Raw genomic sequence first — 27001 nt, forward strand, 5'->3', positions numbered from 1 at the left:
GTTGACAGTCAGCTTGCTCGTTTCACTCTTCGCTTTGGAAGATGATGCACATGAGTACCCCATTGGGCAATCATCTTTATTTTCACTTAAGCTTAGGTTGCTGTTGCTCTTTTATAGCCAGTGTCATCTAGGAAGGGGAAAATACAAGTATGGTCGGCATATTCTGCTCAAGTATTCCCATGAGTTTGTCTTTTCTGCTTAGGCCAATCCCACGACCACACAACCTATAATGTTTGTTAGTAGTTTGTCCCTAAAACCCTACGCAGTCTAGCAACCCTTAAATTGTTCGTGAAAAAACATCTACTCAAACGTTTGGCCCTAGGTATGGAGATTGAACAGGCCATCTAAGTGGAGCCGCCTAAAAAGGCTAAGGTTTCAAGGCCTTCATTGGTGCACATCCGACATCAGATGATGTCCTGCTATTCACATATTGCAGTTTTCAGTACATATGAGTTTGCTCCTCTTACTACCCGAACATCCGGCCAGTATACAAAAGATTTCAGTCACTGTATGGTGCATGGGATGTCTGACGCGGCTAGCAGAAAGTGGGCCATAAAAGTGACATCTGCATGCACCAGCCCTCAACTTCTCAGCCACCAGTCAAACATCAGGTGTTCCTGCCTTCCTGGCCATCAGAGTCTAGAGAAAACAGGTAATTGCCCTGTTGGGGAACCTTTTCAGTCATTTATTTTGTTTCTAATGCTTGATCATGTCATCCAGAAAGGGCAAGTGTAAGTGCGGGCGTCTGATATCTCGCAAGGACGCCCACAATCGGTGTCTGTTTCGTTTAGGTAGGTCGCATGACTACAGGGCCTGCACCATCTGCCAGGTGTTTGTACCCAAAACTCTCCGCAGCTGTCTCCATGCACTCAACCTTTACCTAGAAAATTAACATCTCCAACAGCGTTCGGTATGAAGGGTTCATAGGTTGGTACTAGACATCGGCCCTAGGGGCCTATACAAGCCTAGCCATAACAATTCCCTGGATATTTCTTCCCACAATATTTACTTCTCTGGACCCCTGTCTAGCAGGACGACTGACATGATCCCCGGGGTGAATTTCCCATCTCCCATCCATTCATCAAGTTCCCTTTTGAAGAGGGCCAAGGAGGCGCTCTGCTTGACATGTATGGGCAGTCTATTGACATGTATGAGAGTTCCACTGATATGCAGGCCGAACCACCAAAAAAGAAGGCCAAAGCCATCAGGCCTACTATTGCCTTTGTGACTCCTTCATCCGACTCTCACCCTGTGGCAGACATCAGCCTGGTTGAAGACTGGCTCTGCCACTTAGGATACAGCGGGTACCTACATGGAAGGTGCACAATGCTACATGGAGGGCACATCCAAAGAGGCTTTTCCGACATCTGTTTCCAACACCGGGGGGGGGGGGGGGGCTGTGATTTCAGTAGGACCATTGGATCCCTCCATTACCTTAGTCGCCTGCTACTAGGCCTTCTTCCAGTCAGACGCCCGCTAGGCCATGTCTCAAAAGGAGGGAAGAAAAGAAAACGTGCTTCTCCTGCTCTTGAAAGTTCCCCGGATGGCAGGCCTTCAGCCAGAGCCTGTTTAATGCCTTTATGGCATACCATTCTAGGGATGTCCACAGTCCCTCTTTCTATACTGAGCCCTAGGCCTCAGACATCAGATCCCTCTCGGAAGGAAGAGGAGTTCTCTGATTCTTCTGAAGAATTCCTTTTATATACATCCCTGCTGCCTTCTTCCCTGGCCTATGGCTCTCAGAAGAAGAATCTGTTGGCCCTGACTCCCCAGCAGAGGATTTAACTTTTGGGGAAACTATTACTAAAATGAAGGAACATTTCAAGTGGGAAATTTCAGAGTTACAAAAAAGATATGACCTCATTCAGATGAATTCCCCAACTCCTACTGCTGTTCTGCCCATACTGCCTGCTTTTCTGGATGCCTTCTCAACAGCATCCTTGAACCCGGCCTCGCAGCCCTCTACCCCACGCAGACCTGGCAAGTTTTATGAGGTCCCTGAGACTGCTAAATTTCTAAGTGTCCTGCTGCAGACCCTGCTACAATTTCCATTTCCATTGATAAGGCTTCAAAACTATTGCCTTCCACCACCCTCCTCCCTGCTGACGAGGAATGTTTGGGTAAGAAAATATATATGTCTGCTACTCTGGCTTTCAGAGCTACTAATTATCAGACACACAACATATACCCTTTTCTTTTTGGAAAAAATCTCTGATAAGCTTTCCTGATTTGCTGATTTTGCTGCCAAAGCTTCCACTGTTTTCCTAGTTTGCTCTTTCTCTCCTGCTGAGTCCTCAGCTAGGTCAGTAGCATCAGCATCTCCCCTGAGAAGGTACTCCTGGCTACCACACCAACCTCTACCAGATGACGTTCGAGCCAAACTGGTTGATGCTCCCTTGGACAATACAGCACTGTTTGGAACAAAAGTGGCAGACTTATTCAAGCCATTACAACAAAAGGGGAAAGAGATGCCGGATTTAAAACACCTGCTGGTTTCTCCTATTCCAAAATTCCAGAGGAATTACCAGCAGAAACGCAATTTATCAGAAAGTACTCGCACCCTGCTGCCTCCACGAGGCCTAGAAAAACCTCCAGGAAGCAACCCACTCCTACCAAGAGCCTCCCTATCTACCAGCCAGAGGCTGCTCTTTCAAGACATGGCAAGTAGTGTGTGACTTCTTGTCATCCTTAGAACCCCCACCTTCTCTCTCTATCCCTCTCTCTGCGTCTCTCTCTCATCTCCAAGTGTGGATACTTGTCACTTCAGACAAATGGGTCCTTTAGATAATAGAAAACTGGTATTTTATGACCTTGTCTCATGCCTCCAAAGAGAAGGGGTATTCCACAACCCCCAAAGGAGCAGCTCCCCCTACTGCAGCCTGTGCTAGACAACTTTCTGACTCAATGCACCATTCGAACAGTTCCACTGTTGCAAAAGGAAGAAGCTTCTACTCCAGCATTTTCCTGGTTCCAAGAAAAGTTGGTCCCTGGAGGCCAATTCTGAATCTGTCATCCTCTTCCTTCAGGCACCAACCTTTAGGATGCTGACCTTAACTCTCTCCGCTCCTACTCCCCGTAGGGTTCATGGCCACCTTAGATAGCAAGGATGCTTACCTTCACATCCCTATAAGGCCCTGGTTCAGGAAATACCTGAGGTTCTCTGTGGGCTCCTCTCGCTTTCATTTCTCTGCTTTGCCCTTTGGGCTTTCCACTGCACCCTGAGTGTTCACCAGATGTCTGGCTCCAGTTATTGCCTTCTGCAGGACAAAAGGAATGCAGATATTCCCTTACCTGAGTGACCTCATTCAGGCAAACTGCAAACAGTCCCTCTTGCAACACTTACAAGTTGCCATTACTCTACTACAGTCCCTGGGATTTCATATCATTTTCCCAAAATCCCAAATGGAACCTACTTAAGACATTGTACAAATCTTGCAACCCAAGACAAACATCATGAAAGCCTACCTCCCCTACAAAAGGTGGAAAGCTTGACGCACCACCTACTTCTGGTCCTCCAGACCACAGATTTGACCACAAGACTACCTCAGGCTCCTGAGCTACATTGCATCCACTATCCCCATGTTACAGTTAGCAAGACTCCATATGAGGAAATTGCACTGGTACCTCAGATTAGTTTGGACCCAGCACTTCCACTCCATCGAGTACAGGGTACCCCTCCTTCCCTGCCTCAAACAAGAAATTCATTGGTGGCTGAAGCAGGTGAACCTCAACCCGGATTTTCCCCTCAAACCACTTCAACCCAAACAGGCCATGTACAGAGATGCCTCATACTTGGGCTGGGGAGCCACTCTGGAGCACCTGAAAGTTCAAGGAGTGTGGCCAGAGCCACACAGAAAAGAACACACCAATATCCGAGAAATGAGGGCAATATTAGTGGCCCTGCAACCCTTCCAAGCCTATCTCCAACAAGGACCACTAAAAATCTTTACCGACAATACCACAGTGCTGTGGTATCTCAACAAGCAAGGGAGAACAATTCTTTGCTTTGCAGACTAGCTCTCCTGGTGTAGTAACTGGCCACCCCCCAGGGAGTAAACTTACAGGCGGTTTGCATACCTTCACAACAGAATTCTCAGGCAGACGCCCTCAGCAGATCCATGACGAAGGCACACAAATGGATGCTACACAGGGATGTGTTCCTGGACCTGGTCCACTGGTGGGGTGCACCTCAGAGAGACCTGTTTGCCTCCTCCATCCATCAACAGGCAACTTCTTTCCTTCTGCACCAGACTTCCAGAACCTCAGGCTATGGCAACAGATGCCCTCTCAGTCTCGTGGAAGGTGATGTTTCTCTATGCATTCCTCCCTTCCCCCTTGTTCAGAAGGTCCTGCTGAAGATCCAGCAGGACAGACCAAAAATCTTGCTGGTGACTCCCTATTGGCCAAGACAACATTGTTTCCCCCTCGTCTTACAGCTATCCAAGGGCAATCACCACAAGTTAACCCTCAGAGTGGACCCTTCTCACACGGCACAAGAGATCCCAAATACACCCACAGTGGCAATCTCGTCACCTCACCCTGTGAGTGATTGGATTCTGATCCCTTTCAGACACCTTTACAATGAGGACGTGCTCACTGTCCTGCAGGTCAGGAAACCAAATACCAGGGAATCTTACCTGTCAAAGTGGAAGAGATTTTTATATGGTGTCTCAAAAGGCAGTTGGACCCTCTGCAAGACCCCTCTAGTACTGTCTTACCTGTGTGAACTATTGCAGACAGCGTTAGGTTTCGTATCCATTAAGACCCAGTTGTGTGCCATTTCAGCACGTCTTCCCCTGGATCCCCTTAGGTCCAAACTGCCAGCAAAGCTATTCCTTAAAGGGGTCCTCCTCAGACCAGCTAGGAAACCCTCTCCCCCGCTATGGGACCTCAACTGTGTTTTAGAGAAGCTCATGCTTCTCCCATTCGAGCCAGCTGCTAAAGCTTCGCTAAAACATTGCACATGGAAGACTGTCCTCATCGTGGCCTAGACCTTAGCCAGGAGAGTGTTGGAGTTGCAAACCCTCATGGCTCTTCCACCATTCCTAGTATTCCACTCTTGACAGGGGTACTCTTAAAACTAACCCTTCATGTCGAAGGTTGTGAACGACCTTTCTCTAAATCAAGCCATCCACCTACCAACCTTCTTCCCTCCCCCACAGGGCGGCAGTGAGAGAGTACTCTATTCCCTAGATGTGCACAGAGAGCTCAGATTTTACCTGCGCAAAACCAAGTCCATCAAACAGGCTTATCAGCTGTTTGTCGCCTTCCATCCCAGGGCCCTAAGGAAGGCAGCATCTAAGCAAACAATTTCAACATGGCTTTCCAAAGCTATTACCTTTTGCTGTAAACACCATGGGAAATCCCTGCAAGGTACTGTCCAAGCGCACACCACCAGGGCAATGGCCCCCTCAGGGGCCTACTTCAGGAGTTTGGATACCCTACTATACTGGAAGCAGTCACTTGGTTTTCTGTGCATACCTTCACTAAACATTACAAAGTTAGACCACATTTCTAAGGCCAGAGCTGATTTTGCCAGGGCTGTCCTCCCTGGAGAACTCTACTAGGCCACCTCCCCCTTCACAATGAGCTTTGGCGCTCACCCATATGTACTGAATACTGCAACATGTGAATAGGACATAGACAAGTTGTGTAAAATCCTACCATAACCATAGATGTCCTTCTCTTCCATGTTGCAATATTCCTTCCCACCCACATACAACTCCTGTGATGCAGCATTTCCCTTTCTGGATGGCACAGGACTGGCATTACCCTTGCTAGGACTAGTTCTGAGTGGGGCTTACAGTTCTGAGATCTAGTGTGTGCAGATATCACTTTTATGGCCCACTTTCTGCTAGCCATGTCAGACGTCCCACGCACCATACAGTGACAGAAATCTTTTGTATACTGGCCAAACATTTGGGTAGCAAGAGAAGTAAACCCATATGTACTGAATATTGCAACATGGAAGAGAAGGACATCTATGGTTATGGTAAGATTTTACACAGCTTTTCTTTCTGGCAGATGTTCTTCGTGTTTCACTGTTGCAGTCATCACATTTGGGTTATCTGCTTGCAGTAGCCCTCACTCGGCCTGATTATCAAAGTCTTGGGTCCTGCGTCGGTTGCTGTCTCTTCCGTGACTTCAGGTAGTCAGGGGTATAAAGCATGCAGCCAACCCCATTGCATCAGTCTTTCTTGCCGTCCGGTGCCTGAAGCAGTTTGCAAGTGCCGGTCGTCCGACTCCTGAAATTTTCGTTTTCGAGTTTCAGAACTGAAGTCTTCAACTAAAGCTAAGTACCCAGTTGGGGAAACTTTTTCTTGCTCTAAACCGATGTCAGTAAAAGTCTAATTGTATTTCTTGTGGAAAGCAAATAACTCAAAGATTTTCATTCATTCTGTATTCCTTGCCTAGGCCCTGACCACGACATACCTCGCTGTCAGTTTTGTGCCTTATATAAACCACGAACTATTCGTCGTCGGTACATTTTTGCTTCTAAATATTTTGGTGCTCGGTTCAGTTATCCAGATATGTCTTTGGTAAGCCACCAGACTACTGACATTCCGAAAAAACGCAAAGATAAAGACCAAGACAGGCCGCCTAGGTCCAAAGCTGCCGACGCTTCTCTTAAGCTAGTCGCCAGTTCGCCGGTACTCATTGAGGCCCTTTCGCAGTCCCTGATACCCGCTACTTCAGATTCGCAAGCCTCTACTGAAACCCATTCGGAGTCCGGTATGCCACGAGATGCTTCAACTGTGGAACCTGCGGATGTCTCTACCTTGGATGGGTCCGGAGCCGCTGTGCAGGCACCGGCTTCTGAGGGTGTATGCAGGCCTACATATTAAACTGACGCCATCTTCTAGGCTTAAAACTTGAACTATGCCTAGGAAACAGACTCCCAGACCACATGGTCAGGCCTCTATGCCTAAAAAACAAATAAGAATGGCTGAAGACCTTATTAGTTTAATCATGGGAAGCCAACCTTCCCCCTCTAAGAGACCTAGGACTGAATTTGCTTATGATTCTTCTGACCAGGATTCTGAAATTTGTCTCATCTGATGAACAGGATTTACCCTCATCTACCTATGAAGATTCTGATGCACAGGACTCTATTCCCTCTGCTTCTCCCCCCTCCGAGGATTTTTCTTTTGGTGAAACCTTGCATACTCTTAGGGAGCATTTTCACTGTGAAAGCCAGGATTGCTCTGATTCTAAAAAGAAGCTTAGAGATTTCTTACTTCTGCCCCAACACAGGCCTTTAGCTATCCCTCCTGTGCTGGACATTGTTGACAATGCCTTTTCGGAATCTAGCTTGGCCCCTGACTCTCTACCTCCTGCTCCCAGAAAACCTGATAGATATTACAGGGTTCCTGATTCTCACAAGTTCCTTTTTAAAAATCCTACTGCAGATCATGAGACCATTTCACAGGGACCCAAGGGCATTAAGGCTACTACTGCCAAAAATCCTACCCCCCAATAGAGATTCCAGGGCCATGGATAGATGGGGTAAGAAGGTATACACCTCTGCAGCTTTGGCCATCTGGGCCTTAAATTGCCAGTTTCATATGTTAAAGTATCAGCAGCATATTATTGGATTGCTTAAACAGAAAATGATGTTGATTCCTGATTGTGCTGAAAATAAGGATTTACAGGATTTAATGCATTCTGCTGAACAGGTTGGAAAACATATTTTGCAGTGTGGTTTGATTCCCTAGCGGCATCTTGCAGGGCTGCTGTCACCGGGTCTGTACTTGGAAGGCATGCTTGGCTTAAGAAACCATCTTTGCCAGATAATGTTAAAACTAAATTGCTGGATGCTCCCTTAAATCAGGACTGTCTGCTTGGCGACAAAGCAGAAGTTGTTCTTAAAAAGATGGAGGAAAAAGCTAAATCTATGCAAACTGTTAAAGATTTCTTACAAGTGCAGCCTCCTAGATTCAGTAGGCATTGGCCCTCAAAAAATTGGTCCTTTCCTGCCTCTTCCAGGTCTTCTCAGTTCAAACCCAGAGCCAGAAGAACACCCAGGCTTCAGTCCCAGGGTACGCACAGGATTAAGCAGTGGGGGGCTCCCAGTTCCAAATCAGGGAGTAGTAAGACTCCCCCCTATGGTAAGCTGTCTCAATGACTTAACTTTAAAACTTCCAAGCTCTTCTCGACTGACTGCTCTTTTGGGGGGAAAGATTGCTGTGCAAGCAAAAAACTGGGAACTCATTACCCAGGGCAAATGGGTTTTAAGCATAGTTTCCCAAGGATACAGATTTCACTTCCACACATTACCAACCCCAAACGGTTGACCAGATCTTCCCCCAAATCAGTGGGCAGAGGCTCAAAAGCAAGTACTTTCGCTCCCTTGGCTGTAGAATGGCAGTGAGAGGAGTACTCCATTCCCTTTATGTTCACAGGCAACTGAAGTTTTATCCGGACAAGACCAAAGACATTAGGAAGCCCATTCAGCTCTTTGTATCATTTCACCCCATGGCCCTAGGGAAAGCTATATCCAAACAGACATTATGCTCCTGGATATGCAAAACTATTACCTTCTGTTAACTCTCTTCTGTGGTAGGGTTATCCCACACTATTAAAGCGCGCACTACTAGAGCAGTGGCCTTTTCATGGGCCTTTCCTCAAAGGTCTGGACACTGCCACTATTCTAAGAGACAGCCACATGGTCCTCTTTACCTACCTTCACCAAGCATTATAAATTGGACATGTTTAGAGTCAGGGCAGGATTTGCAAGAGCTGTCCTGCATGGTTTCCTGGAGACTACCTCTTCCTCCACCCTTTGTCCTGCTTGAGCTGTGGTACTCTTCCACAAGTGAGAATACTGCACCATGTGAATAGAAGGACATAGATTAGTTGTGTAAAATCTTACCATACCCATAGGTGTCCTTCTCTTCCATGTTGCAGTATTCATTCCCTCCATCCTACCCCCTTTATGGCCTTTTCCCTTACTGGATGGCATCCTTCCTATTTTCCTTAAACTGTTGTCTGATTGGGCAGTCAGATGTTCTTCGTGTTTCACTGTTGCAGTCATCACATTTGGATTATCTGCGTGCAGGTAGCCCTCAGTCGGCCCGAATACCAGAGTCTTGGTATTTCTGCGCCTGATTCTGTTGCCTCTTCCATGACGTTATGTCGTCAGGGGTATAAAACCTGCAGTTGATGCCATTACATCAGTCTTTCTTGCCGAGAAGGAGCCCGAAGAAGAAGCAGTTCACAAGTGCCGGTCAGCCGCTACCTGAAATTTTTGTGTTTCCGAGTTTCAGACCTGAAGTCTTTTAAAGCGAAGTACCCCATTGGGGATTCTTTTTTCTTGCTCTAACCAATGTCAGAAAAAATTAACAGTTGTCTTGCCTGTGGAAAGCAAATACCTCACAGAGATTTTCATTGTTACTGCGTCACCTGTTTAGGCCCAGACCACGATGTCCCTAGCTGCCGGTTTTGTGCCTTGTTTAACTCATTCACTCCGGAGCTGCTCAGAAAAAGCTGCCTACTTAATTCCACCATAGGATCAACAGTGCAGCCTGAGCTCATTTTCAGAAAATCCATTTGTAATGCCATACAGAAAACAAATGTTAATAACTCTAACTAAACACAGCCCTTAAGGCAAAATAACATACCCAACACACTAGTAATAGGTGACTCTCTAGTCAGGCACACTGACGTCCCACTCACTAGACTGAATAAGGAGAAGGGTACTGTTTGCTTCCTGTCGGGTGCCAGGATCCGCAACATACCACAAGCACTTGGGTCACTCCAGAACAAGTACAAATACAATTCTGTCGTAGTCCATGTTGGTGTGAATGACCTGAGCCTTACTTCCCTGGACTACATGAAAAGAGACATGGAAGAGCTCTCTGATCACGTAGCCCAGGCCGGTATGACCCTGACCCTAAGTAGCATCCTGCCCTCACCAAGAATGATACCACAGTATAAAGAAAGAATTATCAATTTCAATAATTGCCTAGGTTTCTGGTTTCAGTCAAAGGGGATCCAGTGTCTGTCGGCCTGGGATGACATGCTCGACAAGCCACGCTGCTTCGCTAGAGATGGCTTGGCTTGCACCTGTCACCCTTAGGTTTTAGAATACTGGACCCCCATAGTGCCATTTTTAGGCAAGGCTCAAAAGACAAACCCACCGCTGTAAATAGCACAAGTAACAAAAAACTGAGGGTAATACTACTCAGTGCCAGAAGTCTAAACCTCAAAATGCATGCACTCGAGGCACTCCTCAGTATGGAGAAAATCGATATATGTGCAGTAACAGAAACCTGGTTTAAGGCTCCAGAGAGCACTCCAGCAGTACCAGTTAGTGGCACAGCACAACACTTCAGAGATCATCCCCGTGCAACTAACAACGGGCAAAACTGCAATTCAAATTGTAGCTTGCTACAGATCACCCACCATATCCCAGGACCCGTATTCCGTGTTTCTGGAAACACTGGGAAACATAAAGGTCCTACCAAACATTCTAATATTGAGTGATTTCAATTACCCAAACATTAACTGGGAGAGCTACTCAAGTACCAACTCCCTTGCCCAACATTCCTAGAATTTGTAAACTCAAACGCCCTGGATCAACTGGTCAACACTCCCACCAGAGGTGACATGTTGGACCTGGTCATCACCAACATGGGTGACCGGTCTTCCACACCAGAGGTCAACCTCTCACTGGTTAGATCTGACCATAAATAAATCACTATGGATATCCACATTCCGCCCCCACCCCCAGATAAGGAAACCACCGTTAAAAACATTTCAAAAGCAAACTTCATGTTACTTAAGACCAAGGTAGAAAGTTTCAAATCCCCCATGCTAAAGGATAATGCTGTCCAAGCTGCAAAATCCTTTACTAATTCATTCTACGGGCACCTACAAGAATGCATGGATCGTGCTAGCCCAAGCAAAGTCAAGACTTACTCCTCCAAGAAAAGGACCCCTGCTATAAACAAGCTATATAATAGAAGGAGGAAACTAGTACAGAAGAGTAAAATCCCAAGAAGGGAAGACATCCCTGATCAGAATCAGCAAGAAACTACGATCCCTCATAAAGTCATCCAAGGCGAGCTTCTAAAGAAAAATTGCCAAGGACTCCAAAGACAACCACAAGGCATTCTTTAGCTGTGTCGAGAATCTAAGTGGCAATGCTCAAATCTGCTCGGAGTTAGTACAGAATGGCACAAAATACACTGAACCGACTGATATCGCCAACATCCGGGCAGACAGGTTCAGTGCAAACTTCACCCCCCTCTCACCCCCAAAAGAGCACATAACTATACCAGAAGAATGTAGTGCCCCTGAAATCGGACACTCTGGTTAAAACAGCCCTCTCCAAAGCCAAAAACACAGCATCAGTGGGACCAGATGGTGTCCCATGCTGCGTCCTACACGAGCTCAGACAAACTAAACCCTCATCTAAACACATTGTTCAAAGTCAGCCTCTCCACAGGCTACGTACCCATAGTGGCACACAGCAATGGTTATTCCACTCCACAAAGGTGGAGCCACAACAGACCCCGGGAACTATCGCCCTATAAGCCTGACTAGCTTGTTCTGCAAGGCTATGGAGCACATCATCATGGAACTCATTAACATAGACATTGGGAACCTCCAAGCACTGGACCCTACCCAATTCGGCTTTAAGGGCAGATCATGCCTCCTAAACCTGGTGGACGACTTTGAGACAAGTTACCAAAGCTATAGACCAGGGAAAGGTGGGTCACAGTTTACCTAGACCTCGCAGAGGCCTTCGACACTATTCCCCATTCTGGTATTATAAACAATCTTACCAGTCTGAACATAAACCCCTACGTCATAAGATGGGTTGCCAGCTGGCTCACGGATAGAACCCACATGGTGAGAGTTGCGGGAGCTAGGTCTGACTCTAAACCGGCTACAAGTGGCGTTCCCCAGGGCTCAGTCTTAGGACCTCTCCTGTTCAGCATATACTTCTCAGAGGCACAGACAAGCACAGGAGGACTATGGCTGACCAAGTTTGCAGACGATTGCAGACTAGAGGCTATAATTGACTCTCCGGCTGACACAGACATCCTCCAAAAGGGTCTCACTGAGACGGATACCTGGTGTCAAAATCATGGCCTGAAGCTAAATGCCAAAAAGTGCATAGTCATCCCCTTTGGAAAAAAACAAAGTACCCACAAACTACCACATAGGTGGTAGTCCCCTAAATACGGAAGACGTAATAAGGGATCTGGGGACCCAAGTAGATAGTAATCTCTCCTTTGATAATCACATTGCCAAAATGGTTCGAAAATCCTTCTATGTGGCCCACCTAATCACAACAGGGTTTGCATCTAGATCAAAAGAGGTCATTGTGCCCCTCTACTCATCACTGATCAGACCCATCATAGAGTACAATGCCCCTTTATACCTTACAAGACACCTGCAGCAGCTGGAAAGATCACAGAAGTACCTCACCAAGGGGATCACTGGCCTCAAACAGATGCCTTATGCAGCTCGACTGAAGAAACTCCAGATGTACTCCGTTTTATACCTCATACTCAGAGGTGATCTCTGCGTGACATACAAGACCATATCCAACCCAGAATGGACATGCTCCACCTAAAGAAAACCATTTCCCCTCGAGCCACACGCTGTAGGGATCTAAACCTCACCACAACAATAAATAGGATGTGCTGGAGGGATAGATTCTTGTCCCAGAGACTTCCCATGCTTTGGAACAAGATTCCAATCTACATTAGGCAGAGCTCCTCACTAACACTCTCCAAGAGAAACCTTGACGAGTGGATGGGAAATGGAAAGTTTACCCCGGGGATCACTTCAGTGGCTGTGCTGGACAGAGGCACAGGGAACTAGTCTAAGGGGGCGGCGAAAGCCAACACATTCTGGCTAGGCTTATAAATGCCTTCAGGCAGATAGCCTAGTACTTGCCTATGAACCTATAAAAGAGATTGCACCTATATTAGGTATTGAAGAGGTTAAAACAGGATGAAGTGACTACAAGTAAGAATATTGGGTACGAAAATGTTTTTGTGCTTGATTATAATGGGGACAGTAATGTAATTACAGAATCCCTTAAGGTTGACTGGGGGAGATTTAGTGCCCTATCTGATTTGGATCTCCATTTTGATGTACCTATTAAATTTGTTTATAGGAAAGGAAGAAATATAAAGAATATTTTAGAAAGCAATGGTGCAGGTAAAAAGAAAGCTAAGAGTAGGAACCTACAAATGTGGGGTGTCCACAATGTCCCCATATACTTAACAAATCAGAGGTGTACATTACCTGTCATAATAAAAATATTTCAGCAACGGTTTATTGTAATTGCGAAACAAAAGGGTTAGTGTACCTTGTGACATTTTAGAACTGTGAATGTTTTTACGTTGGGAAAACTGAGAGGTGTATAAGGCGTAGGATTTACGAACACCTATATGACATTAAAAAGGGTAATGCAAAGAATGCACTATTCAAACAGTGAGGCTAGTGGACACACATTATTTAAATTTTTTGTCATTGAGGTGGTCCAAAAGGATGCCAGAGGGGGGCCATGGGAAACGCAATTGGGATACAGTGAGGTTTATTGGCAGTTGATTCTAGAAGCCAACAAGTGGCCTGGTTTAAACGACACGATATCCCTGGCACCAATTTTAAAGTTACGGGCTGCCAAATTATAGGTGCTATGCTTAACTATACTCAATGATTCATTGAGGATGTTTTTTCACATAATTTTCAAAAAATGTATTCACACCACTTTATATTTGCCAGATATCATATATTAATACATTTATATATATTTTTAGTGTTGTTCCTCTATTTTGTAAAAGATTTTAAAAAAAGATTTGATAATGTTTTGAGGTATCCATCAGATTATTTTTACTTTTTACTTTTTATTTTTTATTTATTTTATATTTTTCATGATAGACTTGCATTTGTTTACATATATTTCAATACACAATTGTACATATTGACATTTTAACAGGCTTGTTGATTGAAGCATGTCATTTATATGCTTGATTTAATTTGATAGCATTTTATTATTCATTACAGGCTCATTTATGGTGCATTTTATATATAAATTACACTGTATATATATATATATATATATATATATATATATATTTCATATTTATTCATATGTATTTATACTGTTTTAAGTTGAATGTGTTGCTAAACAATGTTAACTGGTTTATTATGAGATTAATTGCACCAAATCAGTGTAATTGGAAACCTTATTTAATGTTGGAATTGGGTTTTGGTTTGTATTCTGAGGAAGTTGCGGATGAAAACGTACTGTTTGAGATTTCAGTGTTTAAGTTTTATTTTTGGTTTGCTGTGTCATTAATAAATTATTTTTCGGGTTAACTGCTGTCCAGTGCTCTTATTTTGGTTCTATAAAAAAGATAGACTAAAAATGTAAATGTGAAAGTTGTTCAGCAGGTACTGACCTTCCCAGCAATGTAAATGTTGATAGTGCGCATCAGTCATTATTAAATATTTGGCAAGGAATTTTTGATATTGTGCATATTTTTTACCTTTTTGGAAAAGCAAAGCAAAATAGCTTGGTCAATGTACCAGGTAGACCCATACAATTTGTATTTAATCTGTCTGAATGTTTGCTTTAAAATGATACATTAACCATTACTGTCTGATGCCCCTTTACGGAGATAATCACAGAAATATGATTAATATAATATTTCTCATTGATAAAGCATAATATCACATCACCTGTAACAGAGGCTACATATCAGTGTAGAGGTTGTGTCTCTCAATGTCAGCTTCAAAATGATGCATCATTTGTCATCACCATACTCCCTTGCAAAGATATGGGCGTAATAATGAGAAGTATTGGAAATGTATAATCTTCATAACCCTACAAGACTAAAACTGTGATATCTGTACTTGTGTACAGTGCACAGACACAGTTCTTTTACCATGTTGTAAGGAGTAACACTCTTCAAAATGAGGTATTACTTGGCACACTGACATGCTCCCTTGCAAAGTTATTTACCAATATATGAAAAAATCATAATTTCCATAACCTAAGTCCGAAACAAACTTTGATATCTGTATGTGTACAACATACAGGCACAGTTCTTTTACCATGTTGGAAGTATGAATTATGTCTTCAAAATGAGGCATTACTTACCACATTCAGATGCTCCCTTGCAAAGTTATTTACCAGAATATGAAAAAAATCATTTCCATAACCTAAATCCTAAACAAATGGATATCTGTACATGTGTACAGCATTCAGACCCAGTTTTACCATGTAGACAGATGATATTGTAAATATACACATTCTTGGTGTAGCCAACATACTGCTGAATGGGTACATGTAAAGATAAAAATTAAGGTAAGGACCGCCACTCCACTAATGAACCCAGGACAGGCATGGGACTTTAGTGGCATGCAAGGCTATCTGATCTGTCCAATACCTGTGCTGGCTACCCACTCAGACAGCTGATACCACTACAGTCTCATGACCTCCTTCAGTGCCAGCTGTCGTCTTTACCTATGCCTTTTCTCTTTACATGTGACCATTCATCAGTGAACCTAAGGGATTAAGTTCTGTATTACTAAGCCCTTCCTGTCAAACTCTACACATGCCTGTGAAATGAAGTATTGCAGGATGGTTACTGACATATTCGAGTGTACATGGTAGCACTCTCCTGAAACAGTTATTTCTCAGCATCTTCAACTCCTTCCCACAGTTATTTGCCAAACTCAGAAAAATATCATTTTACACAACACAATTCATAAGAGTTTCTTACCATACTGGTCCTACTTTGTCATGGGTGTTTTCCATTCTTCTCACAAGCTGCATGTTACCAATCCTGCATAGCTCTCCTCACACCATTGTGGAGGTCAGTCAAGATCAACACAATGCCTTCTTCAGTTAGGTGAATGCCATCCCTTTTGAACAGGTGAACATCTTCTGCGATGATGTTGTCATGGCAGATTATAGATCCACCGACCCAGTGCATCAAGCCATGCATGAACCCATTCTGTAAACGTCTGGCCTTGTGCACTGCACGTTGTCTGTTTTCCATATCTGGCGAGGAATTATGTCAGACTACACAAAAATGACAACATGGCCACCACAACTGCAGCTGTTTAAAAATTGCTTTGATTTGAAACCGTAGCCTACCAAGTGGTTGACTGATGACGACATTCCCTCCAATGTGCAGCACAAGGATGTCAGCTCAGGGTAGATGGAATACTTCTCTTCCAACAACTCCAGTACTTCTCTGCAATGCATACCTCTTCTTGCAATCCTGTATACCTTCACAGTAGATGTGGGGAAGCTCAAGTTGTAGTGGTTTTCACTTACGGAGGCATGGCTGGCAGCCCAGTGAATGTAGGAATGGCCACATACCCACACTCGCTTGTCATTCTCCTGCTCATGAAGCCATGTCAGTGTCAGAAGGTGGACGAACCTGCAAAGGAAAGAAAATGCAAACAGATTACTACTGTTTGAGAGATGTATTGGAAGACTACATATATATATATATATATATATATATATATATATATATATCATATGCATTACCTGGTTAGCCCATCCAAATCTTCACTCCTATCCACAGGGGCATTATTCATTTCATAAGGTATTTTAATTGCTGATGATGCTGCAGAGGTACATACCTACCACCCTTGAAAATACCAAATCTCACACACTGACTGACAAGGGAGTACAGTACAAAGAGGGCACACGTAAATGGAAAAAGCAGGGTAAGGACCGCCACTCTACTAATATGCCAAGGACAGGCATGGGCCTTCAGCTCGTGGGCATCTGAAGTGTCCCATACTTGTGCTGGATAACCCAATCAAACTCCTGGTAGCAGCACTGACTCCCGATTGCATGCAATGCCAGCAGTCTGCCTTACCTCTGCCTCGGTTTCTCATAAAATTTGTGGTTTTCTGGCAAATCACAGAGGATGTAAGTCACTAAATAATACCATATCTATTCATATATTTCATAAAATACATTCTAGCACACATTCTACTATTCGAGTAACTAAGTTAAAAACAAAAATATTTAAAATCTATGTCCAGATTTTGCCTCATATTTGTTACATTTCTGGAAATTGTAAAAATGAAAGAAACTGGTGTGTGGGGGGGTGGCTTGCAATGACTCCAAGTGGAGAAAAACCCAAAGCTGGCTTATGCATTCATCAATGTGATAACGACTTCTGCTTATGTCAATAACAGTGATAGCTGCTGAGAGTTTGGCCTGAAAACTGATAAGACTCTGTGATATATTGTAACTGCACTTATTGGTAATGTGCTAATGATCTGCATTTCATTACTGCAAAGCTAAGTGTACTCAGACACAGGTGATAACTGCTCCTGTTGAATAGGGATTCATTATATTACCTTGTGCAGCTGTTATGTAACACAGACTCATCATCAGCAAGGACAAGACCTGAGTAATTCAGTAAAAGGCTATATCACTTGGATATTAATGAGCCCTTCCTTCCACCTAAATTCCACACATGACTGAAAAAAACAAGGAAAATGCCCAAAATATAGGGTCGCTACATGCTGGTAGTAGTCAGCAAGTAATTACCTTCATCTCACTCAGGCAACTACTGAGTTTATTCAGAAATGCAATAAGACGAGCAAAAATGTCAAACTTATCTGGCTGATCATTTAAAAAGTATGAACTCATCTTATTTCACCTAACCATCCCTCTGGTTACAGTAACAGTCAAAAGTTAAAAAGGCAGAAATATTGTCCAAAATATCCAGGTGAGCAATGCCAACAATCACAGAACAAAGATCAGACCTAAATTTTGCATGAAAACCATCAGCGTTTCTAAAAAGTGTTGAACACCTACACCAGGGGGTGCTCATCATAAACTTTCTATGATCCTATTGGTCAGGTACTTATAAGGTACACAACATCAGAGAAAATGTTGTATTAGATGCTTATGAACAGCAGTGCAAGGGGGTTAAAGAACATCATTTCAAAGTCAGTAATGACAACTCCAGTTAGTCGGCATACTTAGAACTATACAGATATAAAGTACCCCATATTAAACAATTGAGTTATTGCAAATGTTTCTAGTTAGTATGCATAACTGGAAATTTTATGAGTTGTGCTGCATTGTGTGTTTTGCCTGCTGCTTCTAACTCTGCTGTGCATCTCCTCACTCTACGCGCCTGTGATGGCATTACGTTTGGGGTTGTGAAATATAGACAGGTGTTATCAAAGGAAGATAAGCAACCATAAGAGAGCAGCCAAAGCAGCTGATTGGTCATAAGGGTCTGGAACCAAAAAAAAAAAAGGAAGCGAACACCCCTGCCTGCCTCTCTGAGCTGTATGACTCTATGAAATGCTTATGCTCCCATAAATTGAAGACTTCATTTTTCTGTGTATTAACACATTGTTTGATCTTGCCTTATTGCATCACGCTAATACTACTGGCCTGCAGCATTAATATATACACATGATTTACTTTAAATTTCAGATCCTTAACCGTCTGTTTAAACAATAGACTGCATTTGCCATAGGGTAGTACCTACTGAACATATACTGCCTTCCATACCTCTCAACGCAAGAAATCTGGACAAAGTTTAGAATAATGGGGGGACAGTGGCCCAAAATAGGGACATACTTTAATTGTTGCTCTTATAAACCTAAAAAGTCGCTAGAATAACAGAACATTTTGTCTTTATGACCTTGTATTTTAAAGTCCAACCTTTCAAAATAATGGAATTTAAGGAATCAGTTGCCCCTTATCTAAAGTACCGAAAAAGTAAATTCCTTGGTTTGTTTCTATAGTAGAAGATCCAACATCTTTTGAAAGGCCTGAAGTGCTTTATTACAACAATCAATATGTTATCAAATATAACAATTCAAAGCACCAAAAACAAGTCTCCCTATCATATCTACATTTGTAATAATATCCCTCATGAGCTCTGAATATAATGACCTTACAAAAATCATAATCAGCATTGCATAATAGACTAAATACTGCCCCCTGACTGTAGTGCTCTTCTCTCAACAAATAACTGTTTCAGTACCTGTTCGACCCCCACTTAATATTTTCTTTTTATAATTCAGAACTTCCCCGTCTGCATCTTCACGATCCTCGAAACTCACTCAACCACTGTTTCAGATTTGTACATACTCTGCATCTGCCACATATTTCAAAGTAGCACCTTTACATCTTTCCTTAGCAAAGTGATTTACTAAAATATGAAAACAATGTCATAATTGTCATCACTTTTGTCCTAAAAAAATTGATATCTGTATATGTGTACAGCATACAGACACGGTTCTTTTATCATGTTGTAAGGAGTAGTACTGGTGCCATGGGGATCTTTTACACCCCACCTGAGTGACCACCAATGCAGGCAGATGGGGCTTCAGTTTAACATCTCATCTATGAACATCACATATGAGTGCAGCACCTTTCCCCATGCAGTACTGTGGTGTTAGCAATCAATCTTCCTGGTGTTGGAATAGAACCCGCAGCCTTCTGTATCATTTGTTTTTAACCTTTATACTGGCCTTCATACTGTATAGTCTCTGGTAGGCAGACCTCCACTGGAGATTGTTGGGTATAGTGGATGGAGAATGGAGAATGAATGGCTAATGATTGGCAGGCAGAGAGGCAAAAAACTCTTAGAAAAATAAAAAAAGAAGGCACTACCATATAGCACACACAGAGGTAAAGAGCCAGTATCACTACTCTTGCCGGAAGCACAGAGAGTAAAGGCAGCCATTCTTTATTGAATCCAAAGAATGTAACAGCATGGCAACTGATTCTAACATTGCAGTTTGGTCTTAAAATGCTTGCTACCTGTGAAAAAAAGCTAATTTTAATGCAGTACTGTCATCATTCTTGTTGGATGAGGAAAGTAACAGTAAACTGCAGGTTGTAACTGAGATAACTATTATAAAATGCATGTGCTAAAAATGAGATTTGGACCACACCACCTGCACTTCCCATAACCCCACCCATAGCTTGCCTACTTTCCGCCCATTTTGTGATGTCATTGCTGCATTACACGAGGGGAACGCCCCCTTTTTCTGATTGTAATGACTTTTTCCTTCATTTTACTTGATTCCTGTGGAGTTTCTTATAAATGTTATCTGGGAAAAATAATGAACTAGGTGTCAAAGGCGGTCAGAAGTTAGACTGCATATTAGTTACTTGTCCTAAAAGAGAGACTTCTTAAGTTTGTAAAGAGCTGTGCCTTGACCATGGGCTGTGGAGGAATAGACCTGAAAAAAGTTAGCATTTTGAGTGAGGAAAATGCACACCAAAACACTTAAACATTGCATTAAGTATAAAAGACACTTTTTAATATCTATGGACATCAACATACTACATTTTGAAGAACTTTGTACCATAGGAATAATGACCTGCATGTGTTATATGATGGACAAAACAGCAGAATCGCTTGTTCCCTAGTGCTGTATATGCAGGATGTCAGTGCTTTGCACAAGCTGAATTTACACACCTGCTCAACTATACACAGCTGCTGCCAGGGATCACTTGCTTTCACTCTTTGCTCTCTTCTCTGCGAAAATGGAATGTCTGATATTAACTGTTATTCCCCCAATGAGTTACCAAAACATTATGGACAAGGCAAAACAATTCTGCAAAAGTTGACCGGACCATCGTAAACTTGAAATGTTATTTTTGTTACGTTTCATGCTCAGCTAAGCTTGGGAGGCAAGCAGCACTAAATGCAGGAGGCTCTGCAAAATTGAGCATAAGTAAAAATGTTTTGTTAAGCTTTATGCTCAAGGAAGAAGCTAAACAATACCAACTGGCTGACAAGATAGCGCCAACTGATAATTTGCCAAAATACTATTTATTGGAGATAAAGGTAATGCACTTCCTTGTATGGGACAGAATACAATAAAACAATCGAAAGAACAAAAGTCCCACAACAGCTGCATGTAGAAAGCAGCCAAAAACACCTTGACACAATGAAAAAATGTAGATGTAAAGAAAATATGCAAACTCCCTTTTATCAATGCATCATGTGAGATATGCAGATTTCCTCTGAACAAACGATAGTTTACAAATAACTCAAAACTAACGGAAACGTTAAAGGTCGTTTCACCCAGACCGTTTAAGTGATAAGAATTTAATGCTCTCATTCACACATTCAGTAAAACAGACACACACACTTCAGAAAATGGAAGGTAACACAAGTCCAATTTGTGTGTTTTGTTTTGGAAAACCGAAAACTAACCCAAAAAAAAAAAAAAAACTCTAGTACAAATCAGTTTGTCTAGCACTACAGTAACATATTTTGTTCTGCACAGTACTTTCTCTCCCTTCAGCTAGGTACTTACTGCTCATAAATACCGGTTCCATAAGGAGGAATGCTTCACTGCTACTTCACAGGGCTCCGTCGCAAACAGATCAGCAGCAATTCGAGTAGATTCTTCAGATTTTACAAATAAAGAAATGAATATATGCTGCTGGACCCCTCTTTTTATTTTTAAACAATAATGGGAACACGTCCTAGGGGGTGGAGGTGATATGCAAGTGGTGGCTTGGATTTCGCTACTCTGATTGGCTGCCACCATTTGCTTCATGGAATGCAGCTAGAATGTGCTTGGTGTAACCAGAAGAAAACACAGTCGATGCTAAGCTGATTTACTCGAGAAAATTACATGTACGCATATACTTACTATGCTGTGAAAATTAAGTTGAGAAGTTAATTGACAAAGTTCAGTTACTTTTTCAACTTAGTTTTCACAGGATAGGGCTGAAATAAGACCGGGAAGTATGTCGCACTTGCAGAAGGCACTCGGCGGTAACAGCGTGCAATTACTAGCGTCTCCTAGCATGTTCGGGTGTAAGCGCAGAGGTGCTATGAGATGGTAGTCGGGGTTAATGAGTTAATGCCAAAACCATTTGTCGTCGGGCTATTTTTGTAGCTAAATTATTTTGCTCTCGTTCTCCATATTCCAAAATGGCTTTGGTAAGCCATCCGACTACCCACCTTCCGAAAAAGCAAAAAAGATAGACAGACTGCTTAGGTCAAAAACATCCTAAGATTCTTCCGTTAAGCTTGTCGCCAGTTTGCCGGTACTCAGTGAGGCGCCTTTGCAGCACCTGATGCCCGCTTTTCAGATTCGCAGGCCTCTGCTGAGACCCATTCAGAGTCCGGTATGCCGCGAGATGCTTCTTCGACTATTGCGGATGTCTCTACCTTGGATGGTTCCAGAGCCGCTGTGCAGGCACCAGCTTCTGAGGGTGTATTTTGACCTACTGATATTCATATTAAACCGACAACTTCATTTCCTACTAAAACTACTGAGTTTCTCAGGTCCGGAGTTCACACTACGCCTAGAAAACCGACATCCAAAGTGCATGCTCATCCTCCCCTGCCACAAAAACAAATGCTTAGAATGGCTAAAGACCTTGTTACTCTAATTGGGGAAGCCAGCCTTCCCCTGCCAAGGCAAAGAATTGAATTTCCTTCTGATTCTACAGACCAGGAGTCTGATGACTCTGACCCTTCTGATTACCAGGACATACCGTTATCTACCTATGAGGATTCAGATGCAGAGGAATCCATTCCCTCTACCTCCCCTCCAGAGGATTTCTCTTTTGGTGAAACCTTGCATACCTTGAGAGCATTTCTGCTGGGGATGCCAAGACTATCCTCAGTCGAAAAAGAGACTCAGGGAATTTTTAGATTTGCCTCAGCACAGGCCTCTAGCTGTACCCTCTGACCTGGATATTGTAGACTGTCTTCTTGGAGTCCAGTCTTCCTCCAGATACCTTACCGCCAGCTCCTAGAAAACCTGACCGGTACTACAGAGTACCTGATTCTCACAAATTTCTCTTTAAGAATCTTACTGCGGATCCAGAGACAATTTCCCAGAGACCTAAAGGCATTAAGTCTACTACAGCCAAAAACCCTACCCCTTCAGACAGGGATTCTAGTGCTTTAGACAGATGGGGTAAAAAGATATACACCTCTGCAACTCTTGCCATCAGGGCTTTGAATTGCCAGTTTCACATGTTGAAGGACCAGCAACATATGGAACTAATTAAACAAAAATGGTGTTAACTTCCAGACTGTGCAGAAAGTAGATTTACAAGAGTTAATGCATTCTGCAAACCAAGTTAATAAACATACTTTGCAATGTGGGTTTGATGCCTTAGAAGCATCTTGCAGGGCTGTTGTCACTGGGTCTGTACTGAGAAGGCATGCTTGGCTAAAAGAACAAGTCTTGCCTTACCATGTCAAAGTAAAATTACTAGATGCTCCATTAAATCAGGAGCGTTTGGCACAAAAGCAGAAGTTCTTAGAAAGATGGAAGAAAAAGCTAAATCTATGCAAACAGTCCAAAAGATTTCTTACAGGTGCAGCCATCTAGATTCAGTAGGCATTGGCCTTCAAAAAACTGGTCCTTTCCAGTCCCTCTCAGGCCTTCTCAGTCCAAACCTAGGGGAAACAGACCACCAAGACTACAGTCTCAGGGTATGCAGAGATCTAAACAATGGAGTGTTTCCACCTCCAAACCAGGAAGTGGTAAGCCACCCCCTTATGAAAAAAGTTCACAATGACTTTCCAATTATCCTTCCCAGCCACGCCCAAGTACTTGCACCCCTAGGAGGAAACTCTCGCTTCATGCAAAAAACTGGATGTCCATTACTCAGACAATGGGTTCTAAACATTGTATCCCAGGGATACAGATTCTACTTTCACTCACTGCCAACACCAAGCTGGTTGCCAGACCTTCCCCCAAACCAGTGGGCAGAGGCTCAAAAGCAAGTACTTCTCCATATCAGGGCTATTCATCCTGTTCCAGTAGAAAAATGAGGACACGGTTTCTATTCCAGACTGTTCCTGGTGCCCAGAAAGGAGAGCTGTTGGCACCCTATCCTGGATCTATCAATTCTCAACACCTTTCTGGTGGTCCCAAAATTCAAAATGCTTACACTGCAACAGCTTCTTCCTATGCTAGCCAAGGATGCTTGGTTAGTCACCCTAGACTTAAAAGAAGCTTATCTGCACATCCCCATAAGGGAGTCTTGCAGGAAATATCTATGTTTCAGGGCAGGCTCTATGCACTGTCAGTTCTCTGCACTTCCCTTTGGCTTATCTACTGCACCCAGAGTATTCACAAAATGCCTGGCTCTAGCCATTGCATACTGCAGGCAAAGAAATATTCCAATTTACCCTTACTTGGACGATTGCCTGATTCAGACGGACAGTCAGGAATTGCTACTTCAGCACCTGGCATTTGTAAAAAGACTTCTAACTTCACTGGGATACACCATGAACGAAAAGAAATCACATATAGTGCCCAGCCAACAAATTGTATTCCTGGGAGCAAGCTTGAACACAACTTCCCAGATGGCATTCCTCACTCCAGAAAAGCAGGTCCATCTGACAAACTATTTCAAACTAATGACCAACAAAACCCAGCTATCTGCAAGGAAAACACTGCAAGCCCTAGGGTGTATGGCCTCATGCATTCTGCTCATTCCATATGCAAGACTGCTTATGAGGAAACTTCAGTGGTACTTAAAAAAAAAAAAAAAAAAAAAAAAAAAAAAAAGTCTCTGGTGTCATTCTCACAAGCTGGAAACAGTGATTCCTATCATACCTTGTCTAAGGGCAGAGTTCCTTTGCTGGGCAGATGCATGCAACCACAACAAGGGACTTGCTTTCACTCAACCCCTCGCCGCCCAACCCTGACAACAGACGCATCAGACTATGCATGGGAGGCTCACATGTCAGGCAAATGCATTCAAGGCAAATGGAGCCCAGAACAAATTCCCCTGCATATCAATCAAAAAGTGATGCTAGCTGTGCAGAATTCACAGACAGTCTTGAAATACCTTATCCTTCCAGGACATCTTTTGATAGGCAGACAACACCACAGTTATGTGGTACATAAGCAGGGCAGAACTCATTCTTACCCACTCTGCAGGTTAGCTATGGCTCTGTGGGACACAGCCTTGAGCATCCAAGTGCACCTACAAGCTCAGTTCCTGCCAGGCAAGCAAAATTCACTGGCAGACAACTTAAGCAGAAATCTACTGGACCCTCACAAGTGGAAACTGGAACCCAACTCATTCAAACTTCTAACCCAGAGGTGGGAACTCCGGAGGTGGACCTTTTTGCCTCCCTCCAAAACCAATTGAACACATTTTACACCATGAACCCTCACAGCAGAGCCTGGAAGGTGGACGCCCTATCCTTTACATGGGAAAACCTCTCAATTTATGCCTTTCCTCCTCTGCCCCACCTCTCAAAAGTACTACCCAAGATCAAACAGGACAGGCCAAGGGCAATCCTTATTGCAGCAGACTGGCCACGCCAGCAGTAGTACCCACTCCCATGCAGTCTGACTGCAGTGCCACCCTGGCACCTACATCAGACACTTTCCCTGCTGTCTCAGCAGGAGGGACAGATTTTGCATCCACAGCTGCAAACCCTAAACCTTACAGCCTGGCTTATCCCATGAATACACCATCAGCATCCCTCAGCAAACAGCTGCTGGACGTCATCCTTGAGGCCAGAAGGCCTAGTACTAGGAAATCCTATGCTGAAAAGTGGAAAAGATATTGTTCTTGGAGTTAGTCTCAAGGAAAGGACACAGCTGTGTCCAACTTACCTCAAGTCCTTGATTAACTAGCAGAGCTGCTCCACAGTGGCCTATCCTTCTCATCCATTAAGATTCATGCCTCTGCCATCTCAGCTCATTATAATACTGAGCCCCCTGTCATCAAGCAGTTCCTGAGAGGAGCTAACAATTTAAGTTCCTTTAGGAGAGCTCCCACCCCGGCCTGGGACCTTAACTTTGTACTGGAAAAGCTCACACTTCCCCCTTTTGAACCTGCTGCTTCAGCAGAGTTAAAATTCCTCTGTTGGAAAACAGCCTTACTTCTAGCTATTACTTCAGCAAGAAGAGTGTCTGAGTTAGAGGCACTAATGGCTGTGGAGCCCTTCATTATTTTCCATGCTGATAGGGTTTCCCTCAGGACTAACTCTATCCTTTATGCCCAAGGTGGTATCCATTGTGGATTTAAACCAATCCATCCATTTGCCAATCTTTTTCCCTAATCCTCAGAATAGAGGGGAAAGGATCCTGCACTCCTTGGACATGCACAGACAGCTCAGGTTCTACCTTGACAGGACTAAGCCTTTCAGAAAATCTGACCAGCTACTAGTCAGCTTTGCTACAGGGGCAGAGGGCAAGGCCATTTCGAAGCAAACTATTTCCAAATGGATAGCACCCTGCATCCATTTCTGCTACAAGCACCATGGAAAACCTACCCCTCTGGGGATCAGAACTCCTTCCACTAGAGCTACTTCAACCTCTACAGCATTACTCAGGGGGGTCCCCACCAGAGACATCCTGGAAGCTGCAACCTGGAGTTCTGTACACACTTTCAAGCATTACCACTTAACTATTTTTCCTAAATCCAGAGCTGGATTCGTTACAGCAGTCTTAGAAGGCCTGCTAGCCAGCCCCAACACTTCTTGACTGCCTGCACCCTTTCTCAGCTTTGGGAGTCAACCCAAGTGTGATGACTGCAACGGTGAAACACGAAGAATATAGTTCAGTTGTGTACACTTACCATAAATGTAGATGTTAGTGTATTCACAGTTGCAGTTTCACTCCCTCCAGCCCCCTGACTTTCTCTATCCTTTTTATTTATCCTCTTTATGGCCATCTTTTATGGCAGGGGTATTTACTTTTTACTGGAGGTGTTCCACCCCATGTAATAGTCTCCTTTATTGGGGGCTCCTCACATCTAAGGCAAGAAAAACTGATGATGTGGCGTTGGCTGCATATTTTATACCCCCGACGACCTGATGTCATGGAAGAGGCGACAGCATCCAACGCAGGAATCCCAAGACTCTGGTATTCGGGCCAACTGAGGGCTACCTGTAGACAGAAAACCCAAGTGTGATGACTGCAACAGTGAATACACTCTAACATCTACATTTATGGTAAGTGTGCACAGCTGTACTTTGAGGTCTGTGTGTGTGGATTTCACATTTATGGCCCATGA

The 27001-nt window shown here is 43.6% G+C and overlaps 1 protein-coding gene across 1 annotated transcript in view; it reads left to right on the forward strand.

The window, feature by feature from the left end:
- The window catches only part of CDC27 (cell division cycle 27), a 2763676-nt gene that overhangs the window by 625657 nt on the left and 2111018 nt on the right, over window positions 1-27001 (forward strand). The window contains exons 8-9 of the mRNA XM_044055179.1: window positions 9943-9968; window positions 26545-26570. Of these exons, the coding sequence (XP_043911114.1) occupies window positions 9943-9968; window positions 26545-26570 (52 nt within the window). The remainder of the gene's footprint in view (window positions 1-9942; window positions 9969-26544; window positions 26571-27001) is intronic.

The sequence above is a fragment of the Protopterus annectens genome, chromosome 13.part0 (assembly GCF_019279795.1).
Source record: "Protopterus annectens isolate FY-2018-M chromosome 13.part0, PAN1.0, whole genome shotgun sequence".
Taxonomy (NCBI): domain Eukaryota; kingdom Metazoa; phylum Chordata; order Ceratodontiformes; family Protopteridae; genus Protopterus; species Protopterus annectens.